The following is a 17731-nucleotide window of genomic DNA, read 5'->3' on the forward strand; positions in this document are numbered from 1 at the left end:
GTATACATTCTTGAAGCCCTCACAGAACGTTTATTGTAATGTCCTGTGACACAGCAGCCAACAAGAAGAACCTGAACAATGAAATCAGTGGTCATAAGTTCTTTCTTAGAACTTTCTTAGATCTAGAATAAATCTGCACGTATTACTGTTTGTTTTTGGGAGACCTCTTGCAAGGCACATGTAAAAATGATATAGAATGAATAACTTAAGTTCATCGTGAAGATTTCATGAATTAAAAATAAAGGCAAGTAGTTAAAACATTTTTCTCTGAGAGCAATGACTGTAATACTAAAACAATACTTTTTTATACTTTATTTTACACTTCTATAAATAAGTGACCTGCTAGGCAGTTTAATTCAGTGCTTTTTTGGCTGCGTGGTTAATGCCTATTCCACTTGATTTCTTTCTTTACACTGGATGGAACAAGATAGTTGTGCTAGAAAACAATGAATCCTTGGAAACCCTCAAGAATCTGTATAAAGAAATGCTTCCATTTGTGCTGGAACATCTGTTTTTGTTGTATCTGTTTCCTAAGTGCTTTATTCTGTATTGTTACATGCTATAGAATCACTTACACATGATCAAGTGTGTACAGAATGACACCATATATGTTATGGCTTTGCCATTCATTCTTCACTTCAGTCATGGTTGCTTTGCTTCAGTTGTCTGATCTCTTTTCTAATCTTTGGATGAGATTGTGACTCTAACGCTTTGAAGGATCTTTAGCCTGTTTAGCTTGCATTGCCTCATAGTTACTTAGTAAATCTAACTGATCTGCTGCAATTTTTGTTCAGGTGTCTTGGTCCACAGTTGAAGAGTAAGCAGGAAGGGTTTTCCTTAATTTTCACAACAGGGAAAAAAAAAAAAAAAAGGTAAAAGGAGGGATTTGAGAAGTATAGTACATATGCATCTCTTCCAAAAGTGTATAGACCCCTTTCAAAACTTTCAAAAACACGGTTATAATTTAGCTAGGTATACCAGAAGAGCTGGTATGTCTAGCCAAATACCGTTTGAGAAAGTTTGTCTCTTCAAACGGATTTTCATTGATTCCTCTCTAGAGCATATATAGATATATTCAGGTATAAGTAATTGAATATATTGATGAATTAAATTCTAAATGTTTATTTGTCAGTGTAATGGCTCAGAAATATTGTAGAGCTTTGAATTCCCAAGAATAAAGAACTTTCGAGGAGAGAGAAAATAATGTTGCTTTCTACTGTTCTACTTGTACAGGAAAAATATTATTGTTTGTGTTTTCTGTTTGATGTGTTAGTGGTGGATAAAACTGAAAAGATTGGGCAATGATAGTGTTGTCTCAGCAGTGATTTGAATATTTTAACAGCATGCTAGTTGTGAGCTTGTAACATAGATGTCTGAGGATTCAGTCCAAAAAGAATTTAACAAGTAGAGCTTTTCCATTCACTTGAAATTCACTGAGGTAAGCATGTAACTATTGGATTTTTCTCTAGGATTTGGTCTGAATCGCACTCCAGAATCATGAACGCTAGATTATAAATGTAATTAAACTATGGTAACTTGAGAAAGACGAGCAATCTATTTAGTATGGTGTATTCTACCCATATTTCATATTTAATTATTGTGAATTAAAGTGAAAGGTGTATTGTTTTTATCAGTTTGAGTGTTCTTTAGTCTTGTAGAACGACCTTATGGTCCTCTTCTTTCTAATTAAAAAAATAAATAAATAAAAAAAACATCCATAAAAGTAAGCAGAACAAAACAAAGACCTGTGCAGTTGCAAGAATCTGCTGTGTACTTGCTTCTTAAAACTTTCAGGCTCTTAGAAAAATCGTAATGAATAGAAGGCTAAATTTGAAGTTTAAAATAGAAAAATTATAAAATGGCTTATGGTAAGCAGGGTAGTGTAAAATAATAGTATACATGACAATGTAGTGAGGAAAAATATCTAACATTCACTTTTACTGGATCAAACACGCTTAGTGTTTAAGTCATTTTTGTGTTATGTAGCAATGAAATAGAATATATTGTCTGTATGCTGGCTGGAGATCCTCTTTTACATATTGGATAGAACTGAAGACCCTGAAAAACTCAAAATCTTGAAAAGACTGTTCAGGCAAAACCTCTAGGTACAACAATAGACTCATGTAGATCTTTTTCCCTGACTGCAGTGGCATGTATGGAAAGGCAGTGTTTTGTAACCTCTAGTATGAAGATCAGTCCGTGGGGTGCTTCAGCTTACATGAAATAGGTTGTTACAGCAGTGAATAAATATCTGTAGCCAAGTACTCCTTTTCTGTATGTCCTTGCTGGGACAAAAAAAAAAAGTGGAATTGAAGGCCTGCTGCATAATGCTGCACTTCAGTGTTGCTGAAATGAAGGCTTTCGGAGTAGATCCAACTACTGTAAAATAAGCTAATAAGAAGAACCTTCTTTGATTATATGATAAGTACAAAGGCTGTTACTACTGTTTTATGTTGGCCTTGTTTTGTTTTCATTAAGAGAAGTGTCACTTAAGATAGGAAAACAAAACAGATACTCAGCAATGTGATAATGCAATTATTATGAGCAATTTGGATCTTCATTCCCTGCAGAAATAGTTTTGCTTCTTGAAAAATATGATTTCAAAAAGCATTATATTTAATTTCTCTCTACCTTTCCTTTGAACAGCTAATTTTCTTTGTGTTCATTTAGCCAGTTAACTCAATTTTTATTAACATCGGGGAAAGCTTATATTTTTTTTTTCTTAGAGACAATGAAACAATACCCAGAACTTCAGAAATGAGTGTATTTTTTTCTAACAAATCTAAGCAGAACAAATTCTAGTGATGAAAACATATGTTAGTGAACAAAAAGTGCTTCCCCCAACCATAATTTTCACTCAGGAAAGAATACAATTAGGAAAGTGTTTAATGTTGGGCTTTCTGGAACTCAAAGGGATTTCCAAAGATTCTTCTGAAGATTAAGACAATTTTTTTTTTTCTAACTTTGAATGAATTTCATCATGTAATAATATTGTATTAGCTGGAAGAGAATGATAAACAGTATAAAGTAAGTCTTCAATTTTGAGGTCTTCACAGCTTGTCGCTAACTTCTGGCTTCTCAATCACTTGCGATTGCTTCACCTAGTATTAGGCTGCAGTTCTTTGGGACGAGAACTACAGGCCATGTAAATCTTTATTTGCTTATAAAGACTTAATATTTATGCTTATTATTGCAGCTCCTGATTGGCTTTGAGTCTGGAACAGTGGTATTGTGGGATCTGAAGTCAAAGAAGGCAGATTACAGATACTCACACGATGAGGTAATAACGATTTTTCATTTGCATTGTACATTATGAGGACATCATTCACAGTTCTAGAGATACCATTTTGATTATTTTATTCAGTTCTTCTCCTGCTCTTGTCACTAGTGGATGAATAAATAGGTCTCTCTGAAATTGCAAGTACTTGAAGCTTTCTATAAAAGAAAGAGTGTTTGAATAATAGAAACTTCAGACTGAAGAAGTGTTTGAGTTCAAGTTTTTTGCAATGACTGGTGTCGTGGATTAGGTTTCTTCCCCAATTTCTGCGGTTAAGGTTTCAGCTCTGTTTTTCTGTTGAGTAGTGTGACTTTCATCCATATTAAGAGCTTGAGTCTTTAGTTGAAATAAGATAGCTTAGCAATTTTTGTAGTTTGGAAAATCTCACATTCTGAAAAATGTGAAAAAAGAAACTAATTAATAGTGTCAGTAAGATGGTTCTGTAAGTGTACCTTTTCACTGTAGGATAAGATCAATGTTAAAACCAGGAGAGTTTGTTGTTTGTTGTTTTTTTTTTTTTGTTTTGTTTTTTTTTTTTTTTAAGAAGGTTGGGGGGAGCATTTAATGGCATTTATTTCTTACAACTTGATTTTTTAAGAGAATTCAGGCTGCTGGAAAGACAAACTAAAAATCAATCGTTCAACACATTATGCAACTATATGCATTTTATTTAAAATAACATAAAGCTAGTCTTTGTTACATTTAAAAGATCCTAAAATGTCTTTATAATTGTTCGGTACTAGCTACTCTAGACATGCTTTGTATATCACAAAAGGAGTATGTTTCTTAGCTCTGCGCTTAAGTTTTCACGAGACAGGTTTTTCTGTGTTTTTTTCTTTTTTTTGTGGTTGTTCTGGCTTAGTACTTATACTTGCATGTGTCAGCTCTACCTATGGAGCGTTTCTCTGAAGGGTGAATCTCTGAAGCAGCCTAAGCCTTAGATCATCAGAGCTGGATGAGATTTCTTTGAAGCTTGTACAGTTGTTTTTGAACACAAAGTATGTTATATGAAGAATAATTTCTTACCTTCCAATTGCATTACATGCACCTCACTTATTCTCTCTATGTATTGCTTCATTTTATAAACTACTTCGTATCTCCATCTCTTTCTAGTCTTACTTTTGTTCATCTTCAATCTCTTTCTATACTTCTTACTGTTCTTGCTCATCCCAGATTTTATTTTTTAAAGTCTTATCGTACCTTTTAAAAAGAAAAACACAACAAAATAGCTTATTCAAGATGTAAGCACATAACATTTCTACTGGGGAATCACTTCATGTTTGGTTTCATTTTCTTTCTTTCGATCTTAAATACTGGATTAGCATTTGCAAGGATCAAACAATACTCCCTTGGAACAACCTGCTATAAAAGTATTGTATCACTTTTTAGTGTCAATTGTCAGCTCAGTGCCCCTTGTTTTAATGTATAATTGTGGTTTAACCCGATAGGCCACTAAGCACCACACAGCCATTCACTCATTCCCCTGCAGTGGGGGTTAGAAGATACAAGAGAGAATCAGAAAAAGGTAAAAACTTGTGGGCTGTCTAACAGGATGGAAAAAGAAGGGAAAATAATAATAATAAAGAATATACAAAACAAGTGGTGCACAATGCAATTGCTGATCACACACCAACCAACATCCAGCCTGTCCCTGAGATCGAGCAGGGACAGCCCCCCAGCCAACCTCTCCAGTTTTATTGTTCAGCATGATCCCACATGGTGTGGAATATCCCTTTGGACAGTCTGGATCAGGTGTCCTGGTTCTGTCCCCTCCCAGTTTCCTGTACACCCCCAGTTTCCCCACTGGCAGAGCAGCATGAGAAGCAGAAAAATTCCTGTCTCTGTGTAAGCACTGCTCTGCAACAAGTAAAAGCAACAACTAAAACATTGGTGTGTTATTGGCATTATTTTTCTCCTAAATCCAAAACCTGTAGACCAGCCACAACATTCTATACCAGAGACTAATAAAGAAAATTAACCTTATCTTAGCTGAAACCAGGAGAATACTAAACTCTTTTTTTTTTTTTTTTTTTTTTTTGTCTGCATCACTTCACAGTTGCATGTGCTGGCTGATTTTAGAAAAGGGGAAAAAAAAATCTTTCAGCAGTTCTTCACTGGAAGGACTCATTTCTACCTTGAATAAGCCTTAGTATTGTCAGTGGACCTTATCAGTTCAATATTCTTGTTCTGATTTTCCAGGCTATTTATGAATAAACCAAGCAGCACAGCTCCCTGAGGTTCTCTGCCAATTACCTTCATCTGTTAACTGATCAATTACTGCCAGTCTGTCTTTCCTTCAGCTTGCTTTACTTCCTGATACCTTGACCAGTTACTCATCTGTTCAAGGATATCTAATCTGTTTGTTTGGTTTCCTTTGAGAAATATTGTTGAAGACTTTGAGGAAAAAAATCTATGTAGATGGCTTAATTGGTGTTTCAATTAGCCACATGCTTATTTACATTTTCAGAGGTTTGTTGGATGTGATTTCCTGTTACAAAAAGCATGCTGACTGCTCGTACCTGGTATATTAAACTAATTCTTACGTTGGTTAGTTCTTTAATAAAGTTTTGGTAATGGTTATAGAAACTTACCCAGAATAGTCATTACGCTGTTTATTTTGTTTTTCTTTGGATTTTGTGGCCCACTTGTTTAAAGGTTGACCTCATGCTTGTTATCTATGAGTTTTCCTGAACCAACCTGATTTTGGGAGGTCACAAACAGCAGTGCATAGTTAAGTCATTTCATTTTTAATTTTCTATAGGATGTGTAGGTGTATGCATCTAGCTATTCCTCTTTTTTTTCTTTTTTTTTTTTTTTAACTGCAGAAGAGGTAATGAAATACCTGAGGTAAGATGCTTTGCTAAAGAAAGTATTTACGGTTGTGATAATGTGATAAATTGGAGGTGGATAAGGAGGAGACCTTTTAAAAAAAAAAAAAAAAAAAAAAAAATATATGGAGTGAGCTTGAGAAGTTTTACTGTTCTCATTAGTGAGCATCACCATACGATAACGTTCCTTAAAAAAAAATAAATCTATAGGCATGTGTTTTAAATCTAACTTTCTAAGGAGGAAAAATAGAACAATGGCCGTTTTTTGAATTTGGCTTTGATACAGTTAGCACAGTATCATATTTTTCTGGATTCTGTATTGAGTGGCATAAAATTAAAAATGATTAATCTTGTTACACATGTATATTTCTTGACAGGTGTCATTGCAGAGAGTACTGTAATTGTCTCTGGCCATATGGCCATGAGAGATGATGTATCAGATGCAGCAAAGGTAAAGCTGCAGAAAGTGAACGATGACTAGATTTATTTGTTCGTATGTGTATGATCTGTTTTTTAGCATGGGCTAGGTGAGGTGTGTCTTGTCCTGTATCCTTCATTTTGTTCTTCAGTGCCTCAGTTCTGTGTTCAGCTGCAAAAATTGAGAATCTCCCTGAATTTGTCAGTGAAAAAAAATGTTAAGCTTCATAATGTTAACTTCCTAATTATGCTTTGATCCATGCTGACTAACTAGTGGCCTATATGAATATACTGTTCCTGCTGTTTGTCAGCTAGCCAAGTTTCAGCTAAGGGAAAGTAAGTGTCGCTGATTAAAAAATAAATAAATCTAGTTTGTGTGAGCAGTATCCCTAACAGGTAAGAGAAAAGCCATCCTATTTGCTTAATGCTGAGTGAGGTTACTGTGGAAAGGTGGGTAACTTTTTTACTGGAGCACTAAGAGATCTTCTGTCTTCATAATACAGAAGTCTAAGAAATTGGTGGTAGGAATATTGTTTGGCAACTGAAGCCTGCTTATTAGCACTGGAAAACATTCTCTGGCTCTAACCCTATTGAAAATAGATGATGACTCCGATACTGATATTGGTCCCATCAGTCCGATTGAAGTCCACCACCAGTCATTGCAAAGGTAATGACTGAGTCTACACCTGTCTAAAAATTGTAGTGCTCTCTATGTGGGACATGATCTTTGCTGCTGGGAGTTACAGGATCGACACTAGCAGAGCCTGGTGCTGCAGCACAAGACATTGCCTCTGGTATTGCCTCTGGAGCCTAGAGGTGAATCTCTAGCTCTGCAGACTCTTTACAAGAGAAATGTGTGTGCTTCACAATGCTGCTACATTTTGAGTTATGATGGCTGTTAATGGGTGACTAGGCTTCAGTAGGTGTCACAGACAGGATGGCCAGAGACACTTATTACCATAAAAATTGTTTGTAAACCTTGCCATTAGATAAGTTTCTTCTACCTTCATTGTTTTTTACCAGTGTCATTTGATGTAACTGACTCTAAACTTCCCAAGTGTCCAGGGGTCCAAATGTTATCCTTTTACTGTCTTCCTCTACTCATGAGCAAGGAGTAACCTTCCTATATGATCATAGGTTTATGGCAAGATAGCTGTGCAGCTTCCTTGGAGAAAGCTGAATCCTATTACAACTTCTTAAACTTCTGCTGGGTTTCATTCAGAACTTCATGACCACCAAGGAGGCTCTCTTGAAGCAAATTCCAATGTTGTTGTGTGGCAGATTGATCTGTTATCTGAAAGCTGAGTCAGTGGAACACTGTCCCTGTTTTCCTCTTGTCTGAACTTGCATGCCCACCCAGCCCCATACTCTGATAATTGCAGCACAAAATTAGGAGCTTTCATCCCAAGGACAGGCAGGAATGATTAAAGGATGGGCAACACCACCACGACAGCATAAAACCATTTTAACCATATTGCTGCTGAACCATGGTTGGGGGAGGCTAATGAGTAAAGTATTAGTACTGTTTACTGGAGTGATCCTCCCTCTACAACATGCTAGTTTATGATAGGGAATTTAGTTAGAATTTGTTCTTGATTTTTCTGTATCACGAAAGAGGTTCTGAACTTCTAGTAGTATATACTTTTTTATTACAACAGCAATATGTTGCATGTTTACATTTATGAATTATTCTAAATTCTTGTTATTCACAGAATTTGGAGAACAAACTTTTTTTTTGTCTTGGACAGGCTTAGTGAGAAAATAGGAGTAAAATCTTTTTTTTTCTTTGCATAATTTTTAAGCTTTTTATGTTCAAATATTGGTGATATTTTTTTTTAAGTTATGCTTTTCTCCCATGGAATACGGTTTATACTACAGATGCTTCCCTTTCTTTATTTGCAGCCATGAAATAAGTAAAACAATACTTAATATTAGTCTGTAATATTACTTTGTTAAATAAAGTTAGTTTCTTAAATAAACTAGATTTTTAAAAATGCATTTCAATCTTAGTATTCAATAAAGTCCATTCTTCAAGTAGTATTTTTTTCTTCTGATTTAAAGTCAGCTTTGATAGCATTAACTCAAAGAATGTATTACAGTTTGCTATTTTTAGGCTCAATCTTCTTGTACATGGCTGAGGGTAAGGGATTATTTTACAGCATTAAAAGCATGTCAAAGTATCCTGGGGGAGTTTAAATAAATTAATTTAAAACAAACAAAAATCCACAACCCTGAAATATGACTTGCCAGAAACCGAAGCACGATCAGGCAGTCATTATGCCTTGCACATTCCATTGCATCAAAATGAACTTCATGAGTTACATATTCACTTAAGTTTCAGTAACTACGTTTTTTTATTTTTTTTCTTCTCAATAGCCTAAGAAAAGGGAAAAAAATGCCACAGAAGAGAGTTAACAGGAATGTTGACGTTACTATGCATGTTTTGGATACTTTGGTGAACCAGTAGAAAAAGAACGCGTGTCATCACCTGTTCAAGTTGACCAAAAAACATTTTATGTGTCCATGCAGGAGATGGAAGGCTATCATAATAAGGAGGAAATCTAATAAATAAAATCATGGTCAAAAACAAATTATGAATGTAATTCTCCCCAGTTTTGGTTCATTCTTCTGGGAAATTATGCGGAGGTGTTTAGCCAGTGAAGATTTCTAATACTTGAAAAGTATACAGGCATGTGCATATTAAAATAATAAAAATTAAAAAGGTAGATGATTTAAATTTGTTCTGAGTCATAGCAATTGTATTTGCAGTAGTATAAGCTTGATATTAGAAATGTGATTTAAAACAATTCTTTATCAATAGGGAGAATTGCAAAAGGTTAATAATACTGTATTCATATCAAAGTATCGGTTTCTGCATGTATCTTGTCTTGTGGGAAGATAAAATGAAGAGCAGTTTCAAACTGTTCTAAAATAGTATGCATGTAATCAGCTCTAGGGCTAAAATAGGTCTATATGAATTGAAAAGATTATTTTTGGAAAGATTTTCTGAACTGAAACAGTTAAATGCCCTCCATAGATATATAAAAAAAAAAAAAAAAATCAAAACATATGAAAATATGAGTCTCTATTGATTAATTTAGTTCTGAGATGCTAAGTAAAAGTTGTCTTTAGAATTTCTAATTTTTTGTACCTCTCTAAAGAGCCAAGAAATAATAGTGATTCTAGGGATATTAACAAGCTGTTGTAGCAGAAAAAAAAAGTTGCATAAAATATTAAAATGCATCAATCTCATTATCAGTGATCTAATTAAGTCTTGTGTAGAAAAATAAATGCTTTTAATTGTTTTTCTCGGACTCTTTCACTTTACAGTCCTACCATTTCTCTCAGGTAACTGTTGCAGACATTGCAAAAATGTTTCCTTCTGAATATGAAATATATTAGCTTCATAGCAGGCAGTACAGCAGTCATTTTTTCACATGGGATCATGCATCTGGAACAGCTGGTGAAAGTAAGGCTTCCTATGTGCACCGTCTATCTCCATGTAGTACATTAGGATGGTCAGTTTCTACATTTCTGGATTTTACTCTTTGCTTTGACAGCAAAGTCAAGCATGATGGTTTTGTTGTTCAAAAATGTATGGATTTATTTCCTCTGAGGCAGTTACTTATCTTCTAGAAAGTTATGAAACACGCTTCCACTTAACCCAGAATAGCTGCCTTAACTTACAATCAAAGTGAAAGAGGTGATTTCTTAATTTAATAAGACACCTTTTAGTTATAATAATTCACTTCATCTAAATAAATCTATTTACTTTATTAATAGAGCATTCTATCTTTAATCTCATGTACAGTTTTTGTGTATTTGGTGCTTGTTTGTGAATGGAAGGGTTCAGGGTATTCGTCTGAGGTCAGAACCTTGGGCTGCTCTCCTGGTTTCAGCTGGGATAGAGCTAATTTTTCTAGTAGCTGGTATGGTGCTGTGTTTTGGATTTAGGACGAGAATAATGCTGATAACACACCGATGTTGTTTCAAAGCAGTGTTTACACTAAGTCAAGGACTTCTCTGCTTCCTGTATTACCCTGCCACTGAGGAGGCTTCATATTCAGGCAACTCTTCTTGAGGATGTAGACAGCTTCTGCCTTAAATATAGCAACAGTCCTCTGCAGTACTAGTGCATGATCTCATGAGAGATTACTGTCTGATCAGGATCCAAGTGACCAGTGAGATATTGTACAAAAATATGAGATGCAGCTGAATCAGCATCAGATGATTTAGTCATATTGCTCTGGTACCAAAAGGATACCAGATGATGATTAATAATCAAAGATAAGAATTATGATTAGAATTTAAGTAGTTTTGTTCTGGATTGGTAGGTCTTGTATGAAAATATTAGTGGAAAAATGTATTACTCTTAAGGGCTTTTTCTTCTCTAAGAAGCTATGTATATCTTTGTGGCCTCAGTGTATTCTGCCTGATTTTTCTGTCTTGGATGTTATACTTTCTTTCTAATTCTAGCACTAATAGTAACCATGGAAAAAGTTTTTTTTGGTGATTGAAGGTGTTGATACGAACTAGCTAGTGCCACCTAAAGTTACTGTAGTTTTTTCATTATAACTGGTTTGCCCTAGGCAGCCCATTGAATACCTTGAGAGTTCAACTACTTACAAGTCTTTTGATTTTTAGACTTAAAAAAGTTGAGTTGTGTAATAGCAAAGGATAGTGCTCAGTACCAAAGTTTTTCATACTCTGTCCAGAGAATTTAGTTTAATTATTTGAAAAATACATAAAATATGTTATGCGTTAAATAATATTTAACTGTCATTAAATTTAACCAGATGGTCTATAAAATTAGTCAATAAAGTCATAAAGCCACGACATCATTGTTCTTTTTGCAATGTTCTTTCCATCTCATTGGGTTCCTTGCAGAAATTAAGTGATAGCAATTGTCTTTCTCCTTTGTGCTCGGTTTATCAGATCTCGATTTTCATAAGCATTAATGCACTTCAACAGTACTGGGTTGTTTTGTGTCCTCCCTCTTGACCTTTTTTCAATAAAAAGAAAGTGTCTGTCCATCACTCAATTATCCTTCTTTCTGTGCAGTTTACTTTCTTATTGGATCTTAAGGCCTATTCTTCATAGACATATAAATGGCTTAATTTACACTATGAGTTGGCTGATTACATATGGGAGAGTATTTGAAACATTTATTACATTGCATCACTAATAGTGTAGATAGCTTTCAAGTGAAGAGAACTTCTTCAAATACAGCCTTTGCTTTAGCTAGTCTACACTTCAAACTCACTGATCTCTAACTTTGGTACTATGTTGGTAAATAACATAATCTAGAAAAAAAATTATAAGCAAAACTGCTTTTATAATTCCTGCTTTTATTTGATAATTAAATATTACCTCACAGACAGATTAAGCAAGACTATTTTACTTGGTCTCTAGGTTAACTTCATATGAGTTGTCTAGGTTTCCAAGCTGCAAATGTGTAGATGAGATGTTGGTACACTAAATCTGTTTTCTAACAAAATCCATAGTGATTCCACATGAAAGAGGGAGCAAGATTACCTTAAAGTTTAGCATTTCTTTGTCAAATTTAATTAGTGGTTTGCAGATATCCACATCTGCTGTATTCAATTGAAACTGTTTGTACTGAAGACTCCACGCTCATGTAATGCAGTCATTTTCCTGTCTGTCACGTTGTCTCTGGATTCTCCCTTCGTGTTGCTGAAAGCTGTCTTGTTCTTCTGCATAACTTTATTAAATGTGAAGATCAGATCTGTGTATAATCACTTTAGATGAAGCTGTCTTACATCTGTCTTCTGTGATTTGCTCTTTGCCAAGTATTTACTACCTAAGCGTCCACTGTTGGGTAGGGATCCTTGCAGAGGCAATCCATAGGTACATAAGAAATGGAGTGAGTCTGAGCCCTGTTTACAAATAATCTCTACTGAGGGTATGCGTTCAAAAGATAGTATTGGACAGCCTATTAGCATTCACACATTCAGTTTCTGCTTTGTTTACCTAGAGTAATGTCTCCACCATGATTACTAAGCAAATCTACTTTCTGAGCAGGACCAAAGCTCAATATTTATAGCAGGTAATACTTCCTTCTGCACCTTTTGGATAGTAGATAAAATACTTGGACTTATCATTGTTTATTGATATTTTCATGATATAACTAACATTTTCTTGAATATCACCAAATGGTTTCATAATGTCTTCATGTACTAAGAGACTGGAAGCAGAAATAGCAACAATCATCTATTCCTACTAGTTAATCTGTTTGCTTTATCTGAATGCATTGCTTTATTGTTCATTGTTTTCTCACCTACAGGCAGCAACTAGATTTCTTTCTTTTTTTTTCTGCAGTAGGTTTTTATGTGGCTTGGCTGATTGCTCACTTCCTAATTTTATGAACATTAAGACATTTTTTTATTTGTGAAAAGATTTACTAGTAGTTTCCTACTCAACACTGCTATTGCAACATCAGAACGCTAATATTTTGTTTTCTTCATCTGAAACTGAAATGTTTAATTTCTTCAAAAAAAAAATCTTATTGATCACTTCAATTCTCATTTCACTGGTGTTCTCAGCCCTTGTTTGCCTCTTGTGCATATCCACTTGGCATCTCAAAATGACATGTTAATTTTTGACTTAATGATCTCTTCAAGTAGATCTTCAGTATCAACAAGATAATTTATTTTGCCCAATAATAAGCTTTGGTTAGTGAAGTTCAAATAAGAGTTTGCAGTTATTTTCTGTGTACTACCAACTGTTGAAAATGTTTTAATGCAACATTCCAAGGAGGTTTTTTCCCCCCCCTTAAACATGTCAGTACAATGAAGGTAATGTTTTTGATGAATAAATTATGTCTGAAAGAAGTACTTTAGAACATGGGTAATTTAGGACATAGTAAGAGCAACAAGATTTAGGTAGTGCTTTCTGTAATTTCCTTTTGTTGTCTAATGTCATCAAGGAAGGAGTAATGATAAAATGATACTAAGATATTAGTCTTGTACTGTTATATTTTGTTTGTTTTCTTGTATAGGCTATCCATTCTGTGGCTTGGCATCATGAAGGAAAACAATTTATTTGTAGTCATTCAGATGGTACCTTGACCATATGGAATGTAAAATCTCCTACCAAACCGTTCCAGACAATCACTCCACATGGTAAGATTGAAAATAGATGCCCACTGTGTGCCTTAAAACCCAGAGGAAACTTAATGGAAACTTTTAATGGAAATATGTTTTATAAAACTAAGTATTAAAAATCTATTATTTCAGTGCAAGTAGATTTTGTCATGTCAAATTCTGATAGATTTAATGTTTAAAAAAGTCTGGTCTTTATGAAATAGGAGACCAGCTCAATTCAATATTATCTAAATCTCTAAACTTTAGGCTGTTTTTTACACAATGACATTGATCTTAAAATTAACTAAGGCATGTTTTGCAGAGCTTGCTTTTTGCTTGACATTACAGTCCCATATGTTGTTTAAAATACATATAAGCAAGCATCTGTTTCATGTATAAATGTGTAGATTACCATATAAATTCTTGGAAAGGTTTGTAAAAGAATAAGATTTGCATCTTGTAAGATGTTCCCACTTCTCAGATAATTCTGCATTAATTTAAGCCTAGAAAATTAACATGTTCTGTGAAATATGCGGATGCATATTTCAAAAATATATATATCAGTATACAGAGTATTATCTGTACACGGCAATTTATTTACTTCAGACAAGTGTGAAGGCAATGGTGAGGATAATCTGTGAGGTCAGTTGTAAGATGCTGGATGCTGTAGTTAAGCATTCTGGTTTACGTATCTGAGACTATAGCAAGTCCCTGCTTATTATAGTGGATGTTGGCCAGAGTGGAAAGAGGAAGCTATAAATTTCTCATGGAAAAAAAGGCAAGGCTAACTTCAGTTTTATGTTTTGTCATCTTCACCGTTTTCATTTTGTTATTGGGCTGCAAACTAAATCTTCTGCAGAACTTTATAGCTTTATCAAATGTTATCAATGTACATAGGTGCATATTTACACCATACTTCTAACTTCTATTGACTCCAGGAGAAATTGTGACTGTAGAAGCTTTAGTTGCTAATACTCCAAAGTAGAGGAAGAAGGGCCCTTCATATTCAAGCTCTTAAGGGTAATGCTTAGAATAAACTTAAAATAAAGTTCTTGTAAGCTGAGAAATTGTAATTGCAAAATGGTAGAGATAAGTTTTAAATCCTCCATGCTACTTAAAATAATTTTAGGGGAAGATTATATTTTTGAAAATAAAGATTTCACAACACTGAAGACACACACACAAAAAAGGCACCACTAACAAAACTCTAAATTTTCAGGGTTAATGTACTGATAACTTTAACAATTTTTTCCTGGTATTTCAAGGCATACTCTGTAATTGTCAGAGGTGTTGAATATATGTTTGCATAAATGTTCTACTTTGTAAGTTGCATAGTGAATTTCTTAATTTGCCATCATGTTATGGAGTTGTAAGATTAATATAAGAAAAATTCACTTTAGGAAAGCAGCTGAAGGATGGAAAGAAACCAGAACCCTGCAAACCTATCCTTAAAGTGGAATATAAAACAACTAGAGCTGGGTAAGACTTGTTTTGAATATGAAGTTATAGCATACTTAAAGTAAATTTAGCTCTCTAAGAATGTCCTTTGTTTCCTGTTGTTGGGATGCATATTTTGGTATCACTGAGCTACAGTAAAAAAGCTGAAATAATTTTTCAAAAAATCAGATTTGCTGAATAAACTGCAAAAACAAATATGAAAAAATTGCTATATGCACAAACCTTAACTTAGGTAGTGCACTATCACTAGTATCACTAGTGCACCATCTACATGTTTATTCTATGCTAACAAAAACAATCCTTGTATATTTTTACTATACAATAGTAAAAAACAAAAACGTATCTTATTAAAGAAAAAAAAAGCCTGACAGAGCACAGAGGACACTGAAATGTAGAGGACTGAAAAATTTTAACTTTGAAAAATAGTGGCCTGATGCAGATATTCTAAATTCTGAATATATGTTCCTCCCCCTGTACTCCCCTAAAATGTTACTGACGGAAGCTGTTCTGGTAGAGTACAGTAATTTATGCATTGAATTGTTCCTAATTATGCACATTGAAAAAGTAACAAAGCAGTAATTGCAAGAAGAGGCTGAGATGGAATTACAGTATCTTGAATAGCATGTTTTGTTAGCAAGACTGCAATTAGGATTGAAGGATTTCATGAACTTTATGGGATTTCTTTTCTTTATGTTTCTAAAGTGCTTTAAAATGGTTGAGTATAAGGTGCAATATAAAGATAAAATATTCATGGAAACCTGCTTAGCTATTTGAATTTCTTTTTTTTGCTTCTGGATGTTTATGTATTATCTTGTTTGCTTTCCAGGCATTCAAATCTATGGAATATTATTAATTGATGTAATATTGATTTCTACTATATATCAGTATTTATACAGATAATATCAGTGGCTGTGTGTAATTTCACTTTCTAAAAGTGAAGTAGAAACCTAGGGCTGGTACCCAGATATTTGAACATCCACAGGCAGTTGAATAGTCATTTTTTTACAGCAGTCTACATCTGTCTGCATATTTTCGCAACTGAAATGTCAAACTGAGATCTAAATAAAGGTACAGATAACTTGAAGCTGAAGCTACTTCAGGTTACAATTTCTGCAGTCAAAAGCCTTCTACTATGAATTCTGAAAAAAAAAATAGTTTATAGAACAAGCTTCAATATTACAATACAGAAACTGGTTGACCTTTTATACAGCTTTTAAAAAGGAGCTTGTTCCAGTACAATTTCTGAGAATACATAGCTCTTTGGGGAGAATGTATCCTAGTGTAGGCTTTTTTGTTACCCCTTATTTTCCAGCGTGCATCAAAACATTCAGTTTGAATGAATTTCAATTTAATTTCTCTTAAATATTCTTCTCCATTCAATGTACTTATTAAATCCATAACAATATGTCTATGTTGTCATATTCTTCCCTTCCAGAAGTTTAATCAAAATAAATACTAAACAGTTTGCCCTGTAGTAAGGAAGTGTTGCACTAGAAATACCTGTTCACATGTGCAGCTGGATTTCTATTTGCTATTTTCTATTATAACAAGAATTTTAAAGTGTGACTAACTACCTTTCAGTGCTTAGATTTTTCATAGCTTTTCTCTTTACTAATGGAAATGTATTATGTGTGTGAACATGAAACAATTTTGACTGTCATACTTTGCTCATGGCTTGATTTCTGTAGCAGAGAAGAGAATAATCACTTCTGGGTTTGTTTAGGACATGTATCTGGTTTTCTGGCCAGTAAAGGAAATAATTTTGCTTCTATAGTAGTCTGCTCTAGGTGTTCTTCAGAAAACAACAACAAAAAACTAGAAGAAGTTAAAAAGTGGCTAATGCGTAATAAATTATTTTACCTAACTTCTTTTTTTGTGAAAACATAATTCTAATTCTAATAAACACTTTTTTTCTGAGAAAATATGTCCACAACCACACTGAAGGAAGGAGCATAACTGATTGCATTCTGTTGCAGCAGCTAGAGACACCATTCCTTCTATTGTTGCAGCACTTATTAATACCTTCTCTTCCCCCCCCCCCCCCCCCCCCCCCCCACTACCTACTCCACATCATGAAGTTGGAATGGGAAGAACAGGAGGATGTGAGCACATGCTGGGGTGCTTACAGAGTACCTATTTGTTCTTTAAGTTTATGGGGGTCTTTGCATTTTTTTTCTTTTTTTTTTTTAATTTTTCCCTCTGAAGTTATGTTTACCCTTCAACAATAGTGTGTCTATAGCTTTATTCATCTGAGCATATTAACATCTGTAGAAAAGTTACTATTGACAATCCTTCTGTATCTGGACTTAGGAGGTCAAAAAGGCAGGTTCCTGATGTATTCCTTAATCAAACTGGTAAAAACATTGCAATCACAGAGCGTAACATCATTGTTCTCCAGCCATTTAAGTTCATCTAAATTATTCTGTCTTTTGAAGTGGTTGTTCCAAAGGTGAGCTACCATCTGAGTATGCTGAGGTGGCTTTACATGTATTTTCCTGTCTAAAGTGTATCCAGAGAATCTCATGAATTTCCTAATGCTAATTTCCCACCCCCCAGGTTCAGTCCATGATGGTATTCACTCTGGCTTAGCATTACGTGAAATTTCTCAAGTTTATTTTTTGCTACTGGAGCTCTGTTTAATGGAAATT

The 17731-nt window shown here is 34.3% G+C and overlaps 1 protein-coding gene across 7 annotated transcripts in view; it reads left to right on the forward strand.

Moving 5' to 3' along the window:
- The window catches only part of STXBP5 (syntaxin binding protein 5), a 111995-nt gene that overhangs the window by 43647 nt on the left and 50617 nt on the right, over positions 1 to 17731 (forward strand). For all 7 annotated transcript variants that reach the window (XM_032185451.1, XM_032185452.1, XM_032185453.1 and 4 more), the window contains exons 7-9: positions 3197 to 3280; positions 13541 to 13664; positions 15026 to 15104. In XM_032185451.1, the coding sequence (XP_032041342.1) occupies positions 3197 to 3280; positions 13541 to 13664; positions 15026 to 15104 (287 nt within the window). The remainder of the gene's footprint in view (positions 1 to 3196; positions 3281 to 13540; positions 13665 to 15025; positions 15105 to 17731) is intronic.

This window comes from Aythya fuligula, chromosome 3 (genome assembly GCF_009819795.1).
Source record: "Aythya fuligula isolate bAytFul2 chromosome 3, bAytFul2.pri, whole genome shotgun sequence".
Taxonomy (NCBI): Eukaryota; Metazoa; Chordata; class Aves; order Anseriformes; family Anatidae; genus Aythya; species Aythya fuligula.